At 46.0% G+C, this 24,921-nt stretch overlaps 1 protein-coding gene across 1 annotated transcript in view; it reads right to left on the bottom strand.

Annotated features, from left to right (window-relative positions):
- The window catches only part of ADCY1 (adenylate cyclase 1), a 614,659-nt gene extending 593,835 nt beyond the window's left edge, over positions 1 to 20,824 (bottom strand). Inside the window, exon 1 of the mRNA XM_069730375.1 lies at positions 19,947 to 20,824. Within this exon, the coding sequence (XP_069586476.1) occupies positions 19,947 to 20,555 (609 nt within the window). The 5' untranslated portion in view covers positions 20,556 to 20,824. The remainder of the gene's footprint in view (positions 1 to 19,946) is intronic.
- Between the last annotated feature and the right edge of the window lie 4,097 nt (positions 20,825 to 24,921).

Genomic DNA, 24,921 nt, shown 5'->3' on the forward strand with positions numbered 1-24,921 from the left:
CCCCTGATGTGCCTAAACAGTAGAAACCCCCCACAAGTGACCCCATTTTGGAAACTAGACCCTGAAAGGAACTTATCTAGATGTGTGGTGAGCACTTTGAACCCCCAAGTGCTTCATAGAAGTTTATAATGCAGAGCCGTGAAAATAATAAATACGTTTTCTTTCCTCAAAAATAATTATTTAGCCCAGAATTTTTTATTTTCCCAAGGGTTACAGGAGAAATTGGACCCCAAAAGTTGTTGTCCAGTTTCTCCTGAGTACGCTGATACCCCATATGTGGGGGTAAACCACTGTTTGGGCACACGTCGGGGCTCAGAAGGGAAGTAGTGACTTTTGAAATGCAGACTTTGATGGAATGGTCTGCGGGTGTCACGTTGCGTTTGCAGAGCCCCTGGTGTGCCTAAACAGTAGAAACCCCCCACAAGTGACCCCATTTTAGAAACTAGACCCCCCAAGGAACTTATCTAGATATGTGGTGAGCACTTTGAACCCCCAAGTGCTTCACAGACGTTTACAACACAGATCCGTGAAAATAAAAAATCATTTTTCTTTCCTCAAAAATTATGTTTTAGCAAGCATTTTTTTAGATTCACAAGGGTAACAGGAGAAATTGGACCCCAGTAATTGTTGCGCAGTTTGTCCTGAGTATGCTGGTACCCCATATGTGGGGGTAAACCACTGTTTGGGCACACGTCAGGGCTCGGAAGTGAGGGAGCACCATTTGACTTTTTGAATACGAGATTGGCTGGAATCAATGGTGGCGCCATGTTGCGTTTGGAGACCCCTGATGTGCCTAAACAGTGGTAACCCCTCAATTCTAACTCCAACACTAACCCCAACACACCCCTAACCCTAATCCCAACTGTAGCCATAATCCTAATCACAACCCTAACCCCAACACACCCCTAACCACAACACTAATTCCAACCCTAACCCTAAGGCTATGTGCCCACGTTGCGGATTCGTGTGAGATATTTCCGCACCATTTTTGAAAAATCTGCGGGTAAAAGGCACTGTGTTTTACCTGCGGATTTTCCGCGGATTTCCAGTGTTTTTTGTGCGGATTTCACCTGCGGATTCCTATTGAGGAACAGGTGTAAAACGCTGCGGAATCCGCACAAAGAATTCACATGCTGCGGAAAATACAACGCAGCGTTCCCGCGCGGTATTTTCCGCATCACGGGCACAGCGGATTTGGTTTTTCATATGTTTACATGGTACTGTAAACCTGATGGAACACTGCTGCGAATCCGCAGCCAAATCCGCACCGTGTGCACATAGCCTAATTCTAAAGGTATGTGCACACGCTGCGGAAAACGCTGCGGATCCGCAGCAGTTTCCCATGAGTGTACAGTTCAATGTAAACCTATGGGAAACAAAAATCGCTGTACACATGCTGCGGAAAAACTGCACGGAAACGCAGCGGTTTACATTCCGCAGCATGTCACTTCTTTGTGCGGATTCCGCAGCGGTTTTACAACTGCTCCAATAGAAAATCGCAATTGTAAAACCGCAGTGAAATGCGCAGAAAAAAACGCGGTAAATCCGCCATAAATCCGCAGCGGTTTAGCACTGCGGATTTATCAAATCCGCAGCGGAAAAATCCGCAGAGGACCAGAATACGTGTGCACATTCCTAACCCTAACCCTAGCCCTAACCCTAGCCCTAACCCTAACCCTACCCCTAACCCTACCCCTACCCCTAACCCTAACCCTACCCCTAACCCTACCCCTAACCCTAACCCTATTCTAACATTAGTGGAAAAAAAAAAATTTCTTTATTTTTTTATTGTCCCTACCTATGGGGGTGACAAAGGGGGGGGGTCATTTATTATTTTTTTTATTTTGATCACTGAGATAGATTATATCTCAGTGATCAAAATGCACTTTGGAACGAATCTGCCGGCCGGCAGATTCGGCGGGCGCACTGCACATGCGCCCGCCATTTTGGAAGATGGCGGCGCCCGGGAGAAGACGGACGGGACCACGGCTGGATCGGTAAGTATGATAGGGTGGGGGGGGACCACGGGGGGGGGGATCGGAGCACGGGGGGGGGGATCGGAGCACGGGGGGGGAATCGGAGCGCGGGAGGGGTGGAACGGAGCGCGGGGGGCGTGGAACGGAGCACGGGGGGGCTGGAATGGAGCACGGGGGGGTGGAACGGAGCACGGGGGGGGTGGATCGGAGTGCAGGGGGGGTGATTGGAGCACGGGGGGGTGATTGGAGCACGGGGGGAGCGGACACGAGCACGGGGGGAGCGGAGCACAGGGCGGAGGGGAGCCGGAGCAGTGTACCGGCCAGATCGGGGGGGTGGGGGGGCGATCGGAGGGGTGGGGTGGGGGCACACTAGTATTTCCAGCCATGGCCGATGATATTTCAGCATCGGCCATGGCTGGATTGTAATATTTCACCCGTTATAATGGGTGAAATATTACAAATCGCTCTGATTGGCAGTTTCACTTTCAACAGCCAATCAGAGCGATCGTAGCCACGAGGGGGTGAAGCCACCCCCCCTGGGCTAAACTACCACTCCCCCTGTCCCTGCAGATCGGGTGAAATGGGAGTTAACCCTTTCACCCGATCTGCAGGGACGCGATCTTTCCATGACGCCGCATAGGCATCATGGGTCGGATTGGCACCGACTTTCATGACGCCTACGTGGCGTCAAAGGTCGGGAAGGGGTTAAAAATGCTGAAAAACTTGGCATTATCTTCATATTTAGTTTTTGAGATTTTTCCTACCTCAAGAGGTTCTAAAAAACACTTGATGGAAATAAAAATGCAAATCACTTCTTTGAAGGAGAACCTGAAGGAATTCTCCAAAATCTAAGCACATTCAATCAAAAGGCTGAAAAAAGAAAAGCACATCAAGAAAAAACATCTTCTAAAGCTCTTCAAAACCACTTCAGGAAATGCATCAAGAAAAAAAACTGATCCAAAACAAATCATTTTCTGAAGAAGTCTCTGCTGTTTTTGAACACCTCAAAAACTCGGTTGCAAATAAAGCCTTAGGATGAGCCTTTTTTTAATACAGTATTTGTAAAGGTAGATTGCATGGCTAGGTGCTTGATTTTATACAGCTAATGTCACTGAGAGAAAAACATAACCTAACAGCCTTTTTAAGAACAGGAGGCTGTGCATTCAGTGAGAAAAACTGTATTAGCAAGCACAGGAGTACAACCTGTAATAATAATAATATGTCAGCATGTGGCACCACATCATGTCCCCAACGTGATTAAAGGGACACTGTCACCTGAATTTGGAGGGAACAATCTTCAGCCATGGAGGCGGGGTTTGGGGGTTTTTGATTCACCCTTTCCTTACCCGCCGGCTGCATGCTGGCTGCAATATTGGATTGAAGTTCATTCTCTGTCCTCCGTAGTACATGCCTGCACAAGGCAATCTTGCCTTGCGCAGGCGTGTACTACGGAGGACAGAGAATGAACTTCAATCCAATATTGCAGCCAGCATGCAGCCGGCGGGTAAGGAAAGGGTGAATCAAACACCCAAAAACCCCGCCTCCATGGCTGAAGATTGTTCCCTCCAAATTCAGGTGACAGTGTCCCTTTAAGTGAAGATCCTTTAACCTAATAATTTTATAATTAAATAATATTCATTTAATGTATAAATAATATACTCACGTATCCTCAGCAACTCTCACTCCCACTCCATCTCTACTCTCTGGTAATGTTTCAACACAACATAAATCACTGGACGCAGGGATGATGTGCCACAAATAAGAAAATATGGCAAGGCAAGTACAAAGCAGCATTCAAACTGCTGATCGCAGGGATGTTGATATTAAAGTCTGGATAATCCCTTTAAGTAAATAATATTTATTCTCTGTATATACCGGGATATACTTTGCGTTCAATCTATTTGCTACTTTAAAGATTTGTGCTTACACTCATGAATAGAAACAGAAAGTTTAAAACTCGGAATCCTAATTGTCATCAATGGGCACAGGAGTAATGCTTATTATTACTGCATCATGTCTATTGGCATTCTCTCTAAGGCTAGGGTCACATTGCGTTAGGGCAGTCCGTTTAGCGCATAGCACTACGGACTGCGCTAACGCAATGTCCCAAAAGGGATCGCGTTAGCCGCTCCCGCTAGCGCAGATCCCCGATCTGCGCTATCGAGGAACGGACCGCGAACGCTGCAAGCAGCGTTCGCGGTCCGTCACTCAAATGACGGCACATCGCTGGCACATCGCTAGCACACGCCCAATGTGGGCGTGCGCTAGCGATGCGTTCGCCATTGCAATCAATGGCGGCGTTAACGGACTACGTTACACCGCGGTATGCCGCGGTGTAAAGTAGTCCGTTAAACGTCCCGCCATAATGCAGTGTGACCCTAGCCTAACACCTATGTTGGTAAATATGATCAGGGAAGTCTCTCAGCCTCTGGAAGTAATGTGTGAATTTACTGGTAACAAGCAGCAAAGATTTTAAGGGTAAGTGCCCATGATCAGGAAGAGCAACGTTTTATCACAGCTCACCTGTGCTGAGTCCAAACTGCTGCGCTCTGCATTAGGCTGTGTGCACACGTTGTGGTTTTTTCGCAGTTTTTCCCGATAAAAACGCTATAAAACTGCAAAAAAATGCATACAATAAGCATCCCATCATTTAGAATGAATTCCGCATGTTTTGTGCACATGATGCGGTTTTTTCCATGAAAAAAACACATTGCGGTAAAAACCACAGCTTGTTCATTAATTTAGCTTTTTTTTCGGATTTCCCACTACAAAATACATTGGGAAGTGTCCGGAAAAAAACGCGGCAAAACCGCGGCAAAACCGCATGCAGATTTCTTGCGGATTTCTTGCAGAAAATATCCGGTTTTTCTCAGGAATTTTCTGCGAGAAATCCTGAACGTGTGCACATAGCCTTAGAAGCACAGTCGATGAGATTCATAGAAATCCCACGCCCACTGTGCTTCTATTAACCACTGCATAAACTCACCCGAGGTGGGGTTTACGAGCCGCAGCATGTTAATTATCTGCAGTGGAGACGCTACTCTCTGCTGTGTAGTTCCACCCATAGGCAGTCATAAGTTGCGTTCACCGAACACATGTGGGTTTAAGTGTGTGATTACAAGGCAGCGTTTTGGACACAGCAAAAATATGCCGAGTCCAAAATGCTGCTATTTCCTGATCACGAGGATATAGCCTAAAAGTATTAGGAAAGTGAAACAAAGTACACAGTATTATACATAAGCAGCGGACAGAAAGTTACGTTTATTGACATGAAGCTGCAAAGCTCTTACCAATTGCTCTACAAGAGTTCTTCACCTGTTTCATCTACTCTTTCATTTACAAATCATCAAAAGTCAATTACCATACAAAGTTATATGCACAGAACAGAAAAGATGAACACATAATATGAAAAGAGGTTCATATGCAATTAGTGAGGAGCGAGTATACGCCAAAATACTCAGAGACCACCCGAACGTGCTCGGGGAAACCTGAGTATCGAGTATACTTGCTCAGCAGCTGCCAAGGCAAACAGGATCATGGGGTGCATTAAAAGAGGTCTGGATACACATGATGAGAGCATTATACTGCCTCTGTACAAATCCCTAGTTAGACCGCACATGGAGTACTGTGTCCAGTTTTGGGCACCGGTGCTCAGGAAGGATTTAATGGAACTAGAGAGAGTACAAAGGAGGGCAACAAAATTAATAAAGGGGATGGGAGAACTACAATACCCAGATAGATTAGCGAAATTAGGATTATTTAGTCTAGAAAAAAGACGACTGAGGGGCGATCTAATAACCATGTATAAATATATAAGGGGACAATGCAAATATCTCGCTGAGGATCTGTTTATAACAAGGAAGGTGACGGGCACAAGGGGGCATTCTTTGCGTCTGGAGGAGAGAAGGTTTTTCCACCAACATAGAAGAGGATTCTTTACTGCTAGGGCAGTGAGAATCTGGAATTGCTTGCCTGAGGAGGTGGTGATGGCGAACTCAGTCGAGGGGTTCAAGAGAGGCCTGGATGTCTTCCTGGAGCAGAACAATATTGTATCATACAATTATTAGGTTCTGTAGAAGGACGTAGATCTGGGGATTTATTATGATGGAATATAGGCTGAACTGGATGGACAAATGTCTTTTTCGGCCTTACTAACTATGTTACTATGTTACTATGTTGCTCATCACTATATGCCACACCAAATTAGCGATACAGAAGCTTTATTCTCGCAGAAGTACTGATTAGATTAAATCTATAGATCTGGGGCTATAGGTCTATTTGTAAGGCTATGGAGTTATTATATGTGAGTGGCTAAAACGTAAAAACAAAATCAGTTATCTTAATATTTCTGCAGTCTGTCAGAATAATACACAGAGGCGTATGAGATGAATAACATTCATCCCCACACACAAAGATTAGTCACATAATTGGTATGTGTCTACTTATTGTATACAGTGTATAGTATTTGTTACATCTTCATCTTACAGAGCACCGCTACCATCTGACAGCGCCTGAAAACCCTGCTGTAACTAAATAAGTAAAAAAAACATGTATTTGGAAGTCGCCTTGCTACACTCATCAGGAGAGCTTTAAACTAGAACAATGTGGGAAGGAACGCAAAAGGCCAGAAAAAGCCATACACATGACAAATACTATTGAGAACTCTGCTATCAGAAGTGGAAGGGAGGAACATAGACAAAAAAATCTAAATAATAAAAATATTGGAGAAAGAGAGACCAATCACAAACTTAAATGTTTCTATACGAATGCACAAAGTATGGGCAACAAACAAGGAGAATTGGAACTAACTCAGGAAAAGAAATATGATGTCATTGGAATCACTGAAACTTGGTGGGACGAAACACGTGATTGCAATACAAGGATAAAAGGATACAACTTATTTGCAAAAACATACTTGATAAACAAGGATGAGGTATCTCATTGTACGTTAGAAGAGCATATATCTGCACAGAGATTGAAGCTTCAGAGACAGGGAGTTCTGTGGAAACTGTTTGGGTAAGAATACAAGGAGAGAACAATGAAAAGGACACCATTGTAGGCATCCTATGCAAGCTGAAGATATGGATGAACTCTTTATGCATCAAATGGCCAAGTTCTCCAAAAAATATAACATAGTGGTCATGGGAGATTTCAACTATCCAGACATTTGTTGGGAATCTCTCTCAGGCAAAACTAACAGGTTAAACAAATTCTTATCCTCTCTTGCTGACAATTTTATTTTCCAAAACGTAGGGCAGAAAACATGGGGATCTGCTACCTTGGATCTAATCCTCATAAACAGGGAGGAAATGGTTGAGGAGGTAAGAGTGGCTGGGACCTTAGGAGGTAGCGACCATGCTATTTTTGAATTTTGGATAACTAGAGGATGAAGACCTGTGAGGACTCAGACATCAAGGTTAGATTTCAGAAAGGCAGATTGTAAGGAACTCAGAAAGAGAATCAGAGAGATCCAATGGCTGGATATCCTTAAGGACAAAAATGTCCAGAAAGGATGGGAAATCTTGAAAAATGAGATTCTCAAAGCACAATCGTTAACAACTCCGAAAAGAGGGAAGAATGTAAAGCATTTAGGGAAACCAGGATGGATGAACTCAGAACTTAAACACCAAATTGAGATTCTGGTTTGGCTATTATCCTAAGTCATGTGACAAGGCTCGTTAAGGGGTCAACATTGACTTGTAGGATTGCTACCTTCCAATAGGTGGCACTAGAATTCTAGCTTTCTTCTCCTCTGAAGAGACAATTTGCATAATTAACATATTACCCAGAGGAGCATTGCGGCTTTAAATCTCCTCATCTCGGCATGCTTAGCATGTCAATCTCCACAAGGATAAACTAAACTTTTTGGATAACGGTCTGACGCCTCTCACACAGCCAAACCAGATCTCCGCTTGGCACTGACGAGGGGCAGTACCCAGAAACACAGTGTCTGCAAATTGAGATTCTGGTTTGGCTATTATCCTAAGTCATGTGACAAGGCTCGTTAAAGGGTCAACATTGACTTGTAGGATTGCTACCTTCCAATAGGTGGCAATAGAGTTCTAGCTCTCTTCCTCTCTGAAGAGACAATTTCCATAATCTTTCCATAATTCTTGGAGAACAGAAGTCGAAGAAGACTGGAGAAGTGCAAATGTTGTTTCTATCTTCAAAAAGGGGAAGAAGGTGGACCCAGGGAACTATAGGTCGGTGAGTCTGATGTCTATACCAGGAAAGATCTTTGAACAAATTATTAAACAACATGCATGTAAGCACCTGGATAAGAATGAAGTGATTAAACAGAGTGCGTGGATTTGTAACTAATAAGTCATGTCAGACCAACTTAATTTCCTTCTTTGACAGAATCACTGACTGTGTGGATCAGAGAAATTATGTAGATATAGTATATCTTGACTTCAGCAAAGCATTTGACAAAGTATCTCACACAATCCTTATTGAAAAAATAACTTAAGTTTGGAATGGACAAGGGAACTGTTAGGTGGATTCATAACTGGCTTAGTGATCGGACCCAAAGAGTGGTCGTAAATGGCTGCACATCCAGTTGGAAGAATGTCTCAAGTGGGGTACAACATGGCTCTATCCTTGGCCCTGTATTGTTCAACATCTTTATCAATGATTTAGATGAAGGAATTGAGGGTAAACTAATTAAATTTGCTGATGACACAAAGCAAGGAGGGATTGCTAATACTAGAGAAGAGAGAGAGGATTCAAAAAGATATAAATAAACTGGAGCAGTGGGCAGCAACTACCAGAATGATTTTTAACAGGGAAAAATGCAAAGTACTACACTTGGGCAATAAAAATGAAAAAAGCATATACAGAATGGGAGGAATAGATCTAAGCAACAGCATATGTGAAAAAGACTTGGGTATACTAATAGATTACAGATTGAACATGAGTCAACAATGTGATGCAGCAGCAAAAAGGGCAAATACAATTCTGGGATGTTTTAACAGAAGCATACAGTCAAGATCACGTGACGTCATTATTGCCCTCTACGCTTCTCTGGTCAGACCTCATCTGGAATACTGTGTCCAGTTTTGGGCACCACATTTTAAAAAAGACATCAACAAACTGGAGCAAGTTCAGAGAAGAGCGACCAGAATGGTGACTAGTCTGCAAACCATGTCCTATGAGGAACATTTACAGGATTTGGGAATGTTTAGCTTGCAAAAAGAAGACAGAGGAGATTTAATAGCTGTCTACAAATATCTCAAGGGCTGTCACATTGTATAAGGATCATCTTTATTCTCATTTGCACAAGGAAAGACTAGAAGCAATAGGATGAAACTGAATGGGAGGAGACACAGATTAGATATTAGAAAAAACTTTTTGACAGTTTTGGTGATCAATGAGTGGAACAGTCTGCCACGAGAGGTGGTGAGTAGTGATGAGCGAGTATACTCGTTGCTCGGGTTTTCCTAAGCACGCTCAGGTGGTCCCCGAGTATTTGTTGGCGCTCGGAGATTTAGTTTTCGTTGCCGGCAGATGCATGATGTACGGCTGCTAGTCAGGCTGAATACATGTGAGGAATGTCTGTTTGTTAGGGAATTCCCACGTGTGTTCAGGCTGTCCGGCAGCCGTACATCATGCAGCTGAGGCGACGAAAACTAAATCTCCAAGAACTAACAAATACTCGGAGATCACCCGAGCATGCTCGGGAAAACCCGAGCAATGAGTATACTCGCTCATCATGAGTGGTGAGTTCTCCTTCAATGGATGTCTTCAAACAGAGGCTAGACAGACATCTGTCTGGGATGATTTAGTGAATCCTGCTTTGAGCAAGGTGTTGGACCAGATGACCCAGGAGGTCCCTTCCAAATCTACCATTCTATGATTCTATGAAGTAAAAAACAAAAGTGCATTTAGATATGCAGGGTTTTTGCTCATTTTGTTTCTTGTAGGTTTTATGTGCTTTATGGTCAATGTGAACATGCGTTTATGTGCTGCATGTACAGTATACCAACTTAAACCAAGTTCAATTATTTCGTTTTTTTCTCTGTATTTTTGCATTCTGTGCAAGTTGGGGTGTGGCCATATGCGAGAAAAAAAGTTCCGATATCTTGACCGAAAAAAAGAAACAGTGCCATGCAAGTGTAATGCGAGTATAATGCGATTTTCACACCTAGCATCTGATTTACATCCGAGTGCATTGCGATAGCTATTCGATTGCAATGTGATTTTAACATGAGCTTTTATATACAGCACTTCTCTGTCATTTACACATCATTTTCAAAGGAAATATTCGTCAAAACACACACACACAAATACAGAATATATATACAGTACAGACCAAAAGTTTGGACACACCTTCTCATTTAAAGATTTTTCTGTATTTTCATGACTATGAAAATTGTACATTCACACTGAAGGCATCAAAACTATGAATTAACACATGTGGAATTATATAACGTATATACTCGAGTATAAGCTGATCCGAGTATAAGCCGACCCCCCCTACTTTTGCCACAAAAAACTGGGAAAACTTATTGACTCGAGTATAAGCCTAGGGTAGGAAATGCAGCAGCTACCGGTGAATTTCAAAAATAAAAATAGATGCTCCATGCCGTTCATTATTGCCCCATAAGATGCTCCATATAAAGCTGTGCCACATATATTGCTGCATACCGTTCATTATTGCCCCATAGATGCTCTGTATAAAGCTGTGCCACATATAATGCTCCATATTGTTCATTATTGCCCCATAGAAGCTCCATATAAAGCTGTGCCTCATATATGCTCTGCACCGTTCATTATTGCCCCATAGAAGCTCCATATAAAGCTGTGCCACATATATGCTCTGCACCGTTCATTACTGCCCCATAGATGTGCCATATAAAGCTGTGCCATATAGTGCTCTGCACCGTTCATTACTGCCCCATAGATGTGCCATATAAAGCTGTGCCATATAGTGCTCTGCACTGTTCATCATTGCCCCATAGATGTGCCATATAAAACTGTGCCATATAGTGCTCTGCACCGTTCATTATTGCCCCATAGATGCTCCTTATAAAGCTCTGCCATATAGTGCTCTGCACCGTTCATTTGTGCCCCATAGATGCTCCTTATAAAGCTCTGCCATATAGTGCTCTGCACCATTCATTTGTGCCCCTATATGCTCCTTATAAAGCTGTGCTACCGGTATATATAATGCTGCAATTAAAAAAAAATGCCCGGCGTCTCGTCCCGACGTCTCTCCGCTCTGACTGTTCAGGCAGAGGGCGGTGCGCACACTATATGCGTCATCGAGCCCTCTGACTTGCACAGTCAGAGCGGAGAAATGCCGGGAAGATGGAGCGGCGCCTGGCGTGTGGAACGGGGATAGGTGAATATGCGATACTTACCTGCTCCCGGCGTCCCGCTCCTTCTCCCGGACAGCTGGTCTCCGGTTGCCGCAGACTCTTCCTCTATCAGCGGTCACCGTTACCGCTGATTAGAGAAATGAATATGCGGCTCCACCCCTATGAGAGTGGAGTCCATATTCATTTCTCTAATGAGCGGTCCCACGTGACCGCTGAACAACGGAAGAGCTGCGGCACCCGAAAACCGTGGGACTGCATGGACAGCGCCAGGATCGCCGGGACTGGGTGAGTATGCCTTAGCCCTCTCCCCCTCACCCGCCGACCCCACTGCCGACCGTGACTCGAGTATAAGCCGAGAGGGACACTTTCAGCCCAAAAATTTGGGCTGAAAATCTCTGCTTATACTCGAGTATATACGGTACTTCACAAAAACTTAAATTGGATTGAAGTTCATTCTCTGTCCTCCGTAGTACATGCCTGCACAAGGCAATCTTGCCTTGCGTAGACATGTACTATGGAGGACAGAGAATGAACTTCAATCCAATATTGCAGCCAGCATGCAGCCGGCGGGTAAGGAAAGGGTGAATCAAACACCCGAAAACCCCGCCCCTATGGCTGAAGATTCTTCCCTCCAAATTCAGGTGACAGAGTCCCTTTAAAGGTAAAAGTTATAAAACCATCTCCAAGCAGCTTGATGTTCCTGTGACTACAGTTACACATATTATTCAGAAATGTAAGATCCATGGGACTGTAGCCAACCTCCCTGGACTTGGCTGCAGGAGGAAAATTGATGACAAACCAAAGAGATAGATAATACAAATGGTAACAAAAGAGCCCAGAAAAGCTTTTAAGCAGATTAAAGGTGAACTTCAAGCTCAAGGAACATCTGTGTCAGAACGCACCATCCATCGTATGAGCCAAAGTGGACTTCCACCTGATGAAGACGGTTTAACCGTTGAAACGCATTGTGGTTCAACACTTAAATCCTTGTTTTGGTCTCATTTCCAGTGCTCCTAGGACCGTTATTACTATTTACTGCAAAGTGGACTTCGTGGGAGATGACCAAGAAGGACACTATTGTTGAAAAAAAATCATAAAAAAGCCAGACTGGAATTTGCCAAACCACATGTTGACAAGCCACAAAGCTTCTGGGAGAATGTCCTACAGACAGATGAGACAAAAATTTAAAATTTTGGCAAGGCACATCAGCTCTATGTTCACAGACAGAAAAAATGAAGCATATCAAGAAAAGAACACTATCCCTACTGTGAAATACGGAGAAGGCTCTGTTATGTTCTGGGGCTGCTTTGCTGCACAGGGTGTCTAGAATCTGTGCAGGGTACAATCAAATCTCAAGACTACCAAGGGATTCTAGAGAGAAATGTGCTGCCCAGTGCTTGGTATCAGTCGCAGGTCATGGGTCTTGCAACAGGATAATGACCCAAAACACACAGCTAAAAAATGCGACAAATGGCTAAGAGGAAAACATTGGACTATTCTGAAGTGGCCTTCTATGAGCCCTCACCTAAAATCTATTGAGCACCTTTGGAAAGAGCTGAAACATGCCGTCTGGAAAAGGCAATCTTCAAACACGACACAACTGAAGCAGTTTACTCTTGAGGAGTGGGCCAAAATACCTGTCGAGAGGTGCAGAAGTCTCATTGACAGTTACAGGAATCGTTTGATTGCAGTGATTGCCCCAAAAGGCTGTGTAAAAAAATATTAAGTTAAGGGTACCATCATTTCTGTCCAGGCCTATTTCATGACTTTTATTTTTTTTTATTCTGTGGAAGCATGGTTGAAAAGCAATGTCTGACTGTCATTTGTTCATTTTCATAGATTTTTTTTTTTTTGGTTATTATTACTTTTGTCAGATTGAAGTTATTTCTGTGACCATTGTGGGCTTTACTGCCATTCAATGAGGGGTACCAACAATTTTGACTATATATACAGTATATATATATATATATATATATATATATATATATATATATATATATATATATATATATATGTATATACACACATACTGCTCAAAAAATGAAGTGAATACTAAAATCCCACATCCTAGATATCATTGAATGAAATATTCCAGTTGCAAATCTTTATTCATTGCATAGTGGAATGTGTTGAGAACAATAAAACGTAAAATGATGTTCAGTAGTGTGTGTGGCCTCCACGTGCCTGTATGACCTCCCTACAATGCCTGGGCATGCTCCTGGTGAGATGGCAGATGGTCTCCTGAGGGATCTCCTCCCAGACCTGAACTAAAGCATTAGCCAACTCCTGGACAGTCTGTGATGCAACATGACGTTGGTGGATGGTGCGAGACATGATGTCCCAGATGTGTTCAATCGGATTCAGGTCTGGGGAACGGTCGGCCCAGTCTATAGCTTCAATGCCTTGATCTTGCAGGAACTGCTGACCCACTCCAGCCACATGAGGTCTGATATTGTCCTGCATTAGGAGGAACCCATGGACAACAGCACCAGCATATGGTCTAACAAGGGGTCTGAGGATCTCATCTTGGAACATAATGGCAGTCAGGCTACCTCTGGTGAGCACATGGAGGGCTGTGCAGCCCTCCAAAGAAATGCCACGCCACACCATTACTGACCCATTGCCAAACTAGTCATGGTACGGTGGCTCAGTGGTTAGCACTGCAGCCTTGCAGCGCTGGAGTCCTGGGTTCAAACCCCACCAAGGACAACATCTGCAAAGAGTTTGTATGTTCTCTCCGTGTTTGCGTGGGTTTCCTCCGGGCACTCCAGTTTCCTCCCACATTCCAAAGACATACTGATAGGGAATTTAGATTGTGAACCCCATCGGGGACAGTGATGATAATGTGTGCAAAACTGTAAAGCGCTGCGGAATATGTTAGCGCTATATAAAAATAAAGATTATTATTATGTTGCAGGCAGCAGATCGCTCTCCACGGCGTCTCCAGACTCTGTCACGTCTGTCACATGTGCTCAGTGTGAACCTGCTTTCATCTGTGAAGAGCACAGGGCGCCATTGGCAAATTTGCCAATCCTGGTGTTTGGTCTGTGGCAAATGCCAAGCATCCTGCATGGTGTTGGGCTGTGAGCACAACCCCCATCTGGAAATGTCGGGCTCTCAGACCATCCTCATGGAGTCGGTTTCCAACCGTTTGTGCAGACACATGCACATTTGTGGCCTGCTGGAGGTCACTTTGCAGGGCTCTGGCAGTGCTCCTCCTGTTTCTCCTTGCACAAAGGCTGAGGTAGAGGTCCTGCTGCTAGGTTGTTGCCCTCCTACAGCCCCTCCACATCTCCTGGTGTACTGGCCTGTCTACGGGTAGCGCCTCCAGCCTCTGTACACTACTCTGACAGACACATGAACCCTTGCCACAGCTCACATTGATGCGCCATCCTGGATGAGCTGCACTACCTGAGCCAGTTGTGTGGGTTGTAGAGTCCGACTCATGCTACCACACATGTGAAAGCACAACCAACATTCAAAAGCGACCAAAACATCAGCCAGAAAGCATTGGTACCGAGATGCGGTCTGTGGTCCCCACCTGCAGAACCACTTCTTTATTGAGTGTGTCTTCATAATTGCCAATAATTTCCATCTGTTGTCTATTCCATTTGCACAACAGCATGTGAAATTGATTGTCAAACAGTGTTGCTTCCTAAGTGGACAGTTTGATTTCACAGAAGTGCGATTTACTTGGAGGTATATTGTGTTGTTTAAGTGTTCCCTGTCTTTTTTTGAGTAGTGTATATAAAATAGATAGATAGATAGATAGATATAGAAAGAAGAAAAGTTGGCAATTCCTTTGTGCGTACAGTAAAATCACACGCCAGAAAGGTCAGAGAAGCCCGACGCCTGTGCACTGCAGTACTTTGCTCTGCCCTCAACAGGGCAGACAAAGTATGCCTGCGCCAGAGCCGTGGCATGAAGACCAGAAGAGGACGTCATGGAATGAAGATGGGAGGTGCCGAAGCGGACCGGAGACACCCATTTGACCAGACTGCAGCAGGACCGCCGCTGGGTGAGTATAATCTAACGTCTCTTTCTCCTCTTTCAGGTAACATCGGCGGCTTATCTACAGCATTACAGAATGCTGTAGATAAGCCCCTGATGACAGTGAGCTTACCTCACCATCGATTTTGGGGGTGACAGGTTCCCTTTAAAAAGAAAACTATTTCATATAGCTAATTATTTAGCCATTTATTTTACTTATTTAATATACATTGGTTTTTAAAAAATATAGCTATTTGTAATAGTTTTAATAGGGAAAATAATCATTATTCATTTTTTCTCTTTTCATTTCATATTTTACATTTTTTTTTTTTGCTTTTTACTTTTTTGATCTGCTTATAGGACTGAAGCCTGCGATCCACTGATCACTTGTTATATGCACTGCAACACAGCTGTCCGATAAGCAGATTAAAAGAGTAAAAAGCAAAGTGAGGTTTTAAAAAATAAATAACTCAAAATATTTAAATCAGCCTTTTTTAACCAATTAAAAAGAGACATTAAAAAATAAAAATATAGTACATATTATTGCCGTGTCTGTAATCAGTCCAATCTATCAAAATATAAAACTAAAACGTAAAGTTGAGCTGAAAAGTAAATGCCAAAGAGCAAAATAATGTTAAAATGCCAGAATTGCTGTTTTTATTTTTCCACCTAAACAGAAAATGACAGCAATAAAATGTCATCAAAACACTGTATGTATTCCAAAATAGCATCAATAAAATTGTAAGCTTGCCACACAAAAAATAAAAATAAAATAAGGCACACACAGAGCTCAATCGATGAAAATAAAGTTACAGGTTTCAGAAAATGGCAACACAAACCAAATTATTATTATTTCTTACAAATTGCGCAATCTTTTTTCAATACTAAAATAAAAAGAAAAAAATTATAGAAGTATGGTATCACCATTATTGTGCTGCCAGGTTGTTTTTTTCCTGTTTCATTGTACTTGGATTTTTATCTAGTTCTCCGGTACACTGTATGTTAAAATAAATAGTGTCATCATTCAAAACTATAACTTGTCGTGCAAAAACAAACCTTTGTTTTTATGGATGTAAAAGTACCAGTATATGAATGTAAAAATCTAAAAATTATGTCTCTTAAAAGAAGTAAAAAGCAAAAGTGCAAAAACAACTGACATTGGTGTGAAGAGGTTAAGTAAATATTTATGATATTTTTAATATTTTTATGCAGAACAAACCTTAGGTTGTGTTTCCACGGTCAGGAAATGCTTAGAGCCGCTGCGTCAAACACGCAGCGTCCAGATGTTACAGCATAGTGGAGGGGATTTCATGAAATCCCGTCTCCACTATGTGTTAAAACACGCATGCGGCGGACCCGCGTAAACGGACATGCAGCTCCTCTTTTCAGTACGCATCATGTCCGTTCACAATGCAGCGACGCTCCGTCGCCGCACCGTAAATTTCCCATAATCATTAGATGCGGTAAATTCACATTAAATGATTAGTCACATGCGTAGTAACTGCGTAAATGCAGCTTACTATGCATGTCTCCTCATTTAAATAAGCTCTTACCTGTCCAGCCGCTGGAAGTCCCGCGTCCACTGCAGTTCTCGCGGTAAGCTAAGTTCTCGCAATAACTTGGCTTACCGCGAGAACTGCCGTGCACGTGACCGGGGGTTATCTCCGGTCACTAGTCTGGTTCTCACGGTCAGCTGATCAGCTGATTGTGAGAACGCTGCAGTGGAGGTGATCGCTGGAGAGTTATCTCCAGTGATCATCTACAGGCTCTGCTATGTCTGGATGTCAGGCATCCGGATATAGAAGAGCTGGACTTGTCATGGGACACTCGTTATTAAATGGACTGCGTCGGGCCAGGGAGTATACTGTTGGTTTATTATTTTTCTTTTTTTCCAGGAGACGAGGGCATCGCATGGCTTGAGTGTACAATAAAAATATGGTCAAAACTGTGTGGTGTTTTATTTCATTAAAATACTTTAGAGTGTGTGTGTGTGTGTGTGTGTGTGTGTGTGTGTGTGTGTGTGTGTGTGTGTGTGTGTGTGTGTGTGTGTGTGTGTTTTATTAACCCTTTCACAAGTATAGGATTAGTAATGATAGGTATCTTATTGATGCCTCTCCATTACTAAGCCGGCATAATGTCACCTTATAAAGGTGACATTAACCCCTTAGTACCCCATATCCCACCACTACAGGGAAGTGGGAAGAGAGAGGCTAAGCGACGAAATTGGTGCATCTTACAGATGCGCCATTTCTGGGGCGGCTGGGGGCTGGTACTTGTAGCCGGGGGGGCAATATTCATGGCCCCTCTCTAGGCTATGAATATCAGCCCTTTCTGGCTAGAAATTATTGGGGGACCCCACGTCATTTTTGTTGGCATATGCAACAGATTAGGACTTATTTTAAGTGAAAGGAGGACTTTATACTAACCAGACAGCAGATGGCGATAGTGTGTAAAGTTATATACTTGCTGTAATGTGGGGAGGGAAGCTCTCAGTTGTTGGTTGTTTTCTTACTTTCTGTTTTGCTTTTCTTCATGAATGTGTTGTGTTCAGTGCACGGACTGTGTGACACTGAATTGTATCTCATGTTTATCCAGTATGAAGTAAATACTGTTTACTCAAGATATCTTGCTGATTGAAGCTCTCCTAAGTACAGCGGTGACTGCAAAAAGAAGCACTCTGCAACAATTTTTTTGGGGGGTCCCCCAATTTTTATAGCCAGTAAAGGCTAAATACACAGCTGATATTCATAGTCTGGGAAGATCCATGGGTGTTAACCCCTTCCCAGGCTACAAACATCAGTCCCCCAGTCGTTGGATTTCCCTCTCTGGCGCAGAAAATTGCGCGGGAGCCCACGCCATTTTTTTTTCACATTTTTAAAAATTAAACAGATATTGCTTTTAAGGATGGGGTCATACTTGCGAGAAACTCACACGAGTCTCTCGCCTCAATGGCGTTGTACGCAGCGTTCAATCTGCAGCTAATCCGGATGTAATCCTGGACGTGGACACATACCCTAATAGTGTTTTTCTGTTGAAAGGTTCCCTTTATACCTGAATTATTGATACAACATCCATATCTTCCAAATGTTACCAGAGGCTGTTGAGCCTCTTCAGTGTAGACATGGGTAGGATCCCACAGTCCAGAATCCCCAGAGGTGAGTAGGTTCCCCATCACAGCCCTCAGACATCATGAGCCATCAATACAGTCTATATGTGCTAATAATAGAGGCCACACACTGCCGTCCCATACATAGGGAATGCAACATTAATACTCAGAGGTGTATATGGACTGATCAGCAATGGTAGGTTCCCCATCACAGCTCTGAGAGCATAAGCTATAAATACAGCCTGTATAATAGAGGACACACACTGCGCCCATGGCTTAGGGGGCACTGGGAGCCCACAGTCCAGCATTAATCACCAGAAGTGTATATGGACTGATCAGCAATGGTAGGTTCCCCATCACAGCTCTGAGAGCATAAGCTATAAAGACAGCCTGTATAATAGAGGACACACACTGCGCCCATGGCATAGGGAGCACTGGGAGCCCACAGTCCAGCATTAATCCCCAGAGGTGTATATGGACTATCAGTAATGGTAGGTTCCCCATCACAGCCCTGAGAGCATAAGCTCTAAATACAGCCTGTATAATAGAGGACACACACTGCGCCCATGGCATAGGGGGCACTGGGAGCCCACAGTCCAGCATTAATCTCCAGAAGTGTATATGGACTGATCAGCAATGGTAGGTTCCCCATCACAGCCCTGAGAGCATAAGCTCTAAATACAGCCTGTATAATAGAGGACACACACTGCGCCCATGGCATAGGGGGCACTGGGAGCCCACAGTCCAGCATTAATCACCAGAGGTGTATATGGACTGATCAGCAATGGTAGGTTCCCCATCACAGCTCTGAGAGCATAAGCTATAAATACAGCCTGTATAATAGAGGACACACACTGCGCCCATGGCATAGGGGGCACTGGGAGCCCACAGTCCAGCATTAATCCCCAGAGGTGTATATGGACTATCAGTAATGGTAGGTTCCCCATCACAGCCATGAGAGCATAAGCTCTAAATACAGCCTGTATAATAGAGGACACACACTGCGCCCATGGCATAGGGGGCACTGGGAGCCCACAGTCCAGCATTAATCACCAGAGGTGTATATGGACTGATCAGCAATGGTAGGTTCCCCATCACAGCCCTGAGAGCATAAGCTCTAAATACAGCCTGTATAATAGAGGACACACACTGCGCCCATGGCATAGGGGGCACTGGGAGCCCACAGTCCAGCATTAATCCCCAGAGGTGTATATGGACTGATCAGCAATGGTAGGTTCCCCATCACAGCCCTGAGAGCATAAGCTCTAAATACAGCCTGTATAATAGAGGACACACACTGCGCCCATGGCATAGGGGGCACTGGGAGCCCACAGTCCAGCATTAATCACCAGAAGTGTATATGGACTATCAGTAATGGTAGGTTCCCCATCACAGCCATGAGAGCATAAGCTCTAAATACAGCCTGTATAATAGAGGACACACACTGCGCCCATGGCATAGGGGGCACTGGGAGCCCAGCGCTGGTTTTGGGGGCAGCAGGCTGGAGACAGGCTTTCCACTGTCAGCACCACGGACAGCACACAGCCCACTCACCGTTCTCCACAGCTTGTGGCTCTTCACACTCACAGAGGTTGCTGTGACGATGATGTGAGACACAGACACCATGAACCCAAACACGATGGCCAGCAGGGTCCTCACTGGCAGCAGGGCATAGGACACAAACGTCACCAGCATCAGCTGCCACATTCCTTGATCTGACGATGTGGGGGGCTCCAAGCCATAAGCTCCCAGGGAGAAGGGGCAGCACAGGAAGGCGAAAGTGAAGCTGAAGAGCAAGGTGAGCTTGACGATCTGCTGCAGCTGCGTTACCTGCAGGTACTTCACGTTGGTGACGATGAACAGGGACACGAAGATGATGCAGTGCACGGGGTGCGAGCCCTTGGAGATGCTGAGGCTGGGGCCGGACAGCAGCTCCACCAGCGCCAGGGTGGCCGTCATGACGATCAGCACCGCCAGAGCCTTCAAGGTCGCGGTCTGCTCCAGCTTCAGGTTGTAATTCTGGAACAGGGACTCCAGCTCCTTGCAGTCAAACTCGTCCTCGCATGCGATGGCATCCAGCGGGGAGGCGGGGGAGCAGCGGCACTTCTTCCTTCGGGTTTTGACTTTCTGAAACGGTATTTCCTCCATAGCGGTGCCATTCATAAAGCCGACGAGACGACGAGTCCTGTCCTGCCGCTCATCCGAGCTGCCAAGCGATCAGCTGAGGAGGGCGCTCACATATGTGGCGGCTGCATGGAGCGCTCACCCCCGGGCACAGCAATGCCAGCAGGGAGAGCGGGCACACGAGCAACAGCTAGGTGAGAACGCAGGGCAAGAGAATGAGCGCTAATGCCAGGAGCATGGCACCCGGCGCTGGCGGCTGCGCACTGGGAGCCGGAGAACCAGACACGTCTCCCCAATCTCAGCAGATTGACAAGCACAACACGCAGATTTGACAACATGAGCACGTTTGAGTCCTCTCCTCCCCCTCCCCTGGCCCCACGAGGAGATGGGCAGGCGCTGCCATTAGTTAGGATTAGGCCGTTTCCTAAGCGTCATAATGAGGAGGCGGCACCATGGCACAAAGCCTATTACCGACAGGAGATGGTGCTGTGCCCGGGGCTCGGGAGGTAGCGGCGCCCTCAGCTGTCACCTCAGTTTAGAGTGCTGACGCGAGAGGGAATGGCGCGCTGATGTGCACCGGCGGTGACTGGAGCTCACCTGGATGGAAGGGTTAATAAGCCGTGAGAGGACGCGTGCCGTGTGCTGAGGAGGCGGCTAGTCACACTCCGCACACTGGCTGCACCGGCTGGCATGGAGGAGCAGCCGAGGTATCAGACACGTCCGTTGTAGTCCAAGCTGTAAGGGGTTGTAACCACAGAGAGCCCTTCACACTCTGAGGACAGGTGTAAACACACAGAGCCCCTCAAACACGAGGGACAGGTGTAAGCACACAGAGCCCCTCAAACACGAGGGACAGGTGTAAGCACACAGAGCCCCTCAAACACGAGGGACAGGTGTAAGCACACAGAGCCCCTCAAACACGAGGGACAGGTGTAACCACAGAGAGCCCCTCAAACACAAGGGACAGGTGTAAGCACACAGAGCCCCTCAAACACAAGGGACAGGTGTAACCACAGAGAGCCCCTCAAACAAGGGACAGGTGTAAGCACACAGAGCCCCTCAAACACGAGGGACAGGTGTAAGCACACAGAGCCCCTCAAACACGAGGGACAGATGTAACCACAGAGAGCCCCTCAAACACAAGGGACAGGTGTAACCACAGAGAGCCCCTCAAACACAAGGGACAGGTGTAAGCACACAGAGCCCCTCAAACACAAGGGACAGGTGTAACCACAGAGAGCCCCTCAAACACAAGGGACAGGTGTAACCACAGAGCCCCTCAAACACAAGGGACAGGTGTAACCACAGAGAGCCCCTCAAACACAAGGGACAGGTGTAAGCACACAGAGCCCCTCAAACACGAGGGACAGGTGTAACCACAGAGAGCCCCTCAAACACAAGGGACAGGTGTAACCACAGAGAGCCCCTCAAACACAAGGGACAGGTGTAAGCACACAGAGCCCCTCAAACACAAGGGACAGGTGTAACCACAGAGAGCCCCTCAAACACAAGGGACAGGTGTAACCACAGAGCCCCTCAAACACAAGGGACAGGTGTAACCACAGAGAGCCCCTCAAACACGAGGGACAGGTGTAAGCACACAGAGCCCCTCAAACACGAGGGACAGGTGTAACCACAGAGAGCCCCTCAAACACAAGGGACAGGTGTAAGCACACAGAGCCCCTCAAACACAAGGGACAGGTGTAAGCACACAGAGCCCCTCAAACACAAGGGACAGGTGTAACCACAGAGAGCCCCTCAAACACAAGGGACAGGTGTAACCACAGAGAGCCCCTCAAACACGAGGGACAGGTGTAAGCACACAGAGCCCCTCAAACACAAGGGACAGGTGTAACCACAGAGAGCCCCTCAAACACAAGGGACAGGTGTAACCACAGAGCCCCTCAAACACAAGGGACAGGTGTAACCACAGAGAGCCCCTCAAACACAAGGGACAGGTGTAAGCACACAGAGCCCCTCAAACACGAGGGACAGGTGTAACCACAGAGAGCCCCTCAAACACAAGGGACAGGTGTAAGCACACAGAGCCCCTCAAACACGAGGGACAGGTGTAACCACAGAGAGCCCCTCAAACACAAGGGACAGGTGTAAGCACACAGAGCCCCTCAAACACAAGGGACAGGTGTAAGCACACAGAGCCCCTCAAACACAAGGGACAGGTGTAACCACAGAGAGCCCCTCAAACACAAGGGACAGGTGTAACCACAGAGAGCCCCTCAAACAAGGGACAGGTGTAAGCACACAGAGCCCCTCAAACACAAGGGACAGGTGTAACCACAGAGAGCCCCTCAAACACAAGGGACAGGTGTAAGCACACAGAGCCCCTCAAACACGAGGGACAGGTGTAACCACAGAGAGCCCCTCAAACACAAGGGACAGGTGTAAGCACACAGAGCCCCTCAAACACAAGGGACAGGTGTAAGCACACAGAGCCCCTCAAACACAAGGGACAGGTGTAACCACAGAGAGCCCCTCAAACACAAGGGACAGGTGTAACCACAGAGAGCCCCTCAAACAAGGGACAGGTGTAAGCACACAGAGCCCCTCAAACACAAGGGACAGGTGTAACCACAGAGAGCCCCTCAAACACAAGGGACAGGTGTAAGCACACAGAGCCCCTCAAACACAAGGGACAGGTGTAAGCACACAGAGCCCCTCAAACACGAGGGACAGGTGTAAGCAGGGGCGTAGCTAGAGCTTTTGCCGCCCGGGGCTGCTCCCGAGTTTGGCGCCCCCCCCCCCCCCCTCGGCTCAATACACACAAAGGTTACCAAAAATAGGGCAACACACATGATAGGGTCTGCGAAAAAAAAAAACAAGTTCTGCTTACCTGACCGCGCTCCTGCTCTCTCCACGCAGCTGAAGCGTGCACTCGCCGGCGACTGACAATGACGTCAGAAGCCGTCGACGTGTGCGCTGCGGCCGACTTCAGCTGCCAGCCTCCAAATGGCTGGTGGCTGTTGTTAACTATTGACGTACGGGCGCAGGCCCGCACGTCAATAGCGTTAAACAGCTGCAGCGCCGGCCGCGGTTTTAGAGGGCCCCGGGCGAAAGAGTCTCAGTGGGCCCCCCCTTTAACACATAGCATGATTCATGATGCAGATACAGCAGAGAAATATAGCATAGCCACATAGCATATAACACAGCCCACGTAGCATATAGCACAGCCACGTAGTGTATAACACAGCCCACGCAGTATATAGCACAGCCCACATAGCGTATAGCACAGCCACGTAGTATATAACACAGCCACGTAGTATATAACACAGCCACGTAGTATATAACACAGCCACGTAGTATATAACACAGCCACGTAGTATATTGCACAGCCCACGTAGCATATTGCCCAGCCACGTAGTATATAACACAGCCATGTAGTATATTGCACAGCCCACGTAGCATATTGCCCAGCCACGTAGTATATTGCCCAGTGATGGAGTATACAGCACAGAGCCACGTAGTATACAGACTTAAAATAAAAAATAAACATATACTCACCCTCCGATGAATTCTGGCCCTGTATCGCATGAGGCAGCTTCCAGTCCCAGGGTTGGTATGAGCGCAGGACCTGTGATGACGTTGCGGTCACATGACCGTGATGTCATGGCAGGTCCTTCTCACATACCATCCTTGGCACCGGAAGCTGCCGCTTGCATGGAGCGGGCACTGGAGCGTTGCGAGGAGCGGGAAAGGCGATGGAGGGTGAGTATAGCAGGTTTTTTCATTTTTTTATTATTTTTAACATGACATATTTTTACTATTGATGCTGCATAGGCAGCATCAATAGTAAATAGTTGGGGACACACAGGGTTAATAGCAGCGGTAACGGAGTGCGTTACACCGCGGCCCGTTACCGCTGCTATTAACCCTGTGTGAGTGGTGACTGGAGGGGATTATGGAGCGGGCGCTGATTGTGGGGAGTATAGAGCAGGCGTCGGGCACTGACTGCAGCGGAGGGACTAATCGGACTGTGCCCATCGCTGATTGGTCGCGGCAGCCATGACAGGCAGCTGCCGAGACCAATCAGCGACGACAGACAGAGGCCGCGACCAATGAATATCCGTGAAAGAAAGAAAGACAGAAGGACAGACAGAAAGACGGAAGTGTGACCCTTAGACAATGATGTAATATATATATATATATATATATATATATATATATACATATATACTTCTCACCTGTGTCTTGCCTCTCTGTTGTTTTCTGTCTCTGTTCTCACATCTTTTCTGTCTCCCGCTCTGATTTTCATATTTCCTTCTGCCTCTTCTTCCTGCTTGTCCGTGGCTCCGCCCCCGACATTTAGCCCCGCCCCTCCATGGCTCTTCACATTGTGAGAGCTGTGACGCTGCTGGAGGGGCGGGATCGGAGCTTCTGCTGCTGACTG

Source organism: Ranitomeya imitator, chromosome 6 (assembly GCF_032444005.1).
Source record: "Ranitomeya imitator isolate aRanImi1 chromosome 6, aRanImi1.pri, whole genome shotgun sequence".
In the NCBI taxonomy this organism is placed as follows: domain Eukaryota; kingdom Metazoa; phylum Chordata; class Amphibia; order Anura; family Dendrobatidae; genus Ranitomeya; species Ranitomeya imitator.